This window comes from Nicotiana tabacum, chromosome 17 (assembly GCF_000715075.1).
Source record: "Nicotiana tabacum cultivar K326 chromosome 17, ASM71507v2, whole genome shotgun sequence".
Taxonomy (NCBI): domain Eukaryota; kingdom Viridiplantae; phylum Streptophyta; class Magnoliopsida; order Solanales; family Solanaceae; genus Nicotiana; species Nicotiana tabacum.
The window spans coordinates 37,895,337-37,897,791 of record NC_134096.1 but is presented as its reverse complement, the minus strand read 5'-3'; the positions used below and the strand labels follow the sequence as shown (position 1 = coordinate 37,897,791).

General features: G+C 41.3%; 1 protein-coding gene across 1 annotated transcript; it reads left to right on the top strand.

Annotated features, from left to right (window-relative positions):
- The first annotated feature begins 277 nt into the window (after positions 1 to 277).
- LOC107813724 (E3 ubiquitin-protein ligase WAV3-like) lies at positions 278 to 1,883 on the top strand. The gene has a single exon (XM_016639025.2). It carries the CDS (start codon positions 361 to 363, stop codon positions 1,534 to 1,536), a length of 1,176 nt encoding a protein of 391 aa, XP_016494511.2. The 5' UTR covers positions 278 to 360; the 3' UTR covers positions 1,537 to 1,883.
- The last annotated feature ends 572 nt before the right edge of the window (positions 1,884 to 2,455 follow it).

Sequence of the window (2,455 nt, the reverse complement as noted above, 5' to 3'; positions counted from 1 at the left end):
ATACTACATTCATGGTTGGAGAAAGAATATTGCTCCGAGTTTTACTTATGAAAGGTGTAATGAGGTTCGGAAAGAAGGGCATGTTGAGCCCTAGGTATATTGGACCCTTTGAAATTCTTGAAAAGGGTGGGTGAAGTAGTCTACAGGCTTGCATTACCACCTAGTTTATTAGCGGTTCATCCGGTGTTCCATGTGTCTATGCTCCGGAAATATCATGGTGATCCGTCCCATGTGTTAGATTTCAGCTCAGTCCAATTGGACAAAGATTTGACTTAAAATTTACATCTTGAAAGATCCGACCTCTAGATCCGCACCCGTGTCGGACACCCGCATCCGTGTCCGAGCAACTTAGGTGGAAGCATGAATGGATCAAAGTTGACTCTCTTGAAGCAAGCAGTGTGCTTTGTGATAGATAACTTGGGGCCTTCCGACCTGCTAGCTATTGTTACTCTCTCATCAAGAGCTCAAAGAAACTTTCCCTTGCGAAGGATGACTGAACAAGGGCGTCAAGAAGCTGCACTAGCTATCAATGGTATTTCAGCAAATGGTGGGACAAATATTGTGGAAGGACTCAAGATTGGAGCTCGTGTTCTTGAAGAAAGGCGTGAAAAGAATCCAGTCGCGAGTATCATTCTCTTGTCTGATGGGAGAGACACCTATAACAGTGATAATGTGAATCGACGCAATAGCAATAGAAATCATAGATCCTCAAATCCAACATTGATCCCTGATTATTTGAGTCTATTGCCTTCTTCCATTCGTCCTTGCAATAGAGAAGTGCCAGAGGCAGAGGATTTGTCAACTTTCCCTGTTCATACGTTCGGGTTTGGTCCAGACCATGATTCTTCTGCTATGCATGCTATATCCGATGCATCAGGGGGCACATTTTCATTCATTGAATCTGTTATTACTGTTCAAGATGCATTTGCAATGTGTATTGGTGGTCTCCTCAGTGTTGTAGTCCAGGAGCTTCAACTTAGCTGCACAGCAGCATCACCTGGAGTGAAGATTGTGTCCATTCCTTCAGGAAGATATGCAAGTGAAATTTCCGAACAAGGACAGCAAGGCGTAATTAACATCGGGGACTTGTATGCAGATGAGGAGAAAGAGTTTCTCGTATACTTGTCTATTCCCTCAGTTAAAACTGCTCAAGTTGAGGACATGGTGGAAACATCACTCTTGCAAATTGTTTGTTCTTACAAAAATACTGTGTCCAACGAAATGGTCAGAGTGGAGGCTAAGACAGTTAAGATACGTCGACCTCAAGTGCTGTCTCCTACAGATGTAGTAGTAAGCCTGGAGGTTAATAGGCAGATAAACCGCCTAGCAGTAGAGGAAACGATAGCAGAGGCACAAGAGATGGCAGAGAGGGGAAATCTTGAGGGTGCACAGGCTCTGCTAAATAACAGAAGGTCTTGCCTTTTGTCTTCAGCATCTGCCCAAGCAGGTGATGGTCTGTGTAACAGGCTTGACGCTGAACTGACTGAAATCACAGAGAGGATGGCAAGTGAAGAACTCTACGAGCAAATGGGATGAGCTTATATGCTCTCTGGTTTAAGCTCACATTTTTGGCAGAGATCCACAACTAGGGGTGATACAACTATACAGCTAATACTACTAGGTGAGAGCTCAAACAATACAGGTGCCGTTGGCTATGAAACTCCAAGTATGTTAAGCATGGTCTCAAAGTCACAGAGCTTAACTATTAGTAATCCTCTTTGAACAAGTTCTGGATAAAGATTGCTAACTCCATTAGTTCTCAGGTTGATAGGTAAAATAGAACATGTTTAGTGACAAAATTCTGTGGAATTTAACTCTAGTAATGCCGCCTTTTCCCTGTCCCCCCGTTGGTCATTAGCAAATTAGATTCTTATCATTTGACTACTCAATAGATTGGAATGAAACATTTAGAGTTTACAACTTTATATATATTCCGCTATTTTCTGTTAAAGTGCTTTCTTTATTAAGTATCTTTTTCTATTTAATTTTGTTTTGTTTTACAAGCATGAGAGTTATTATAACTTCAGCCAAAGGGTTTTTGCCAAATCTTCCAAACATGCTGTTGTAACCCCCCCCCCACCCCCCCTGTGGTGGCCTCCTCTTATCCTGCCTCAACTCCCTTTCCTCCAAGAACCGTAGACAGACACATATTGGATGCTTATTTGGCTAACTGCAGAGGCAAGAATTTCATCAAGGTAATTCAAAAAATTACTCTTGTGCGTAGAGAATTCAACAATTTTTATCTACACCAAAAAAAAAAAAAAAAAAATCATCTGTATGCATAGTACAATTTTCTGGCAGGGTGATTCAGTAAATGGAACCCTTCGGTAACGGAAATGTAAAAATTGTTGTAGTGTGGATGACAATTTAGATATTTGCCTGCTTTAAGACCATTTTTGTCTTTAACTCTTATCTATTGTTAATACTAGTAAATGTAGGTCGCACGGGCCAACAA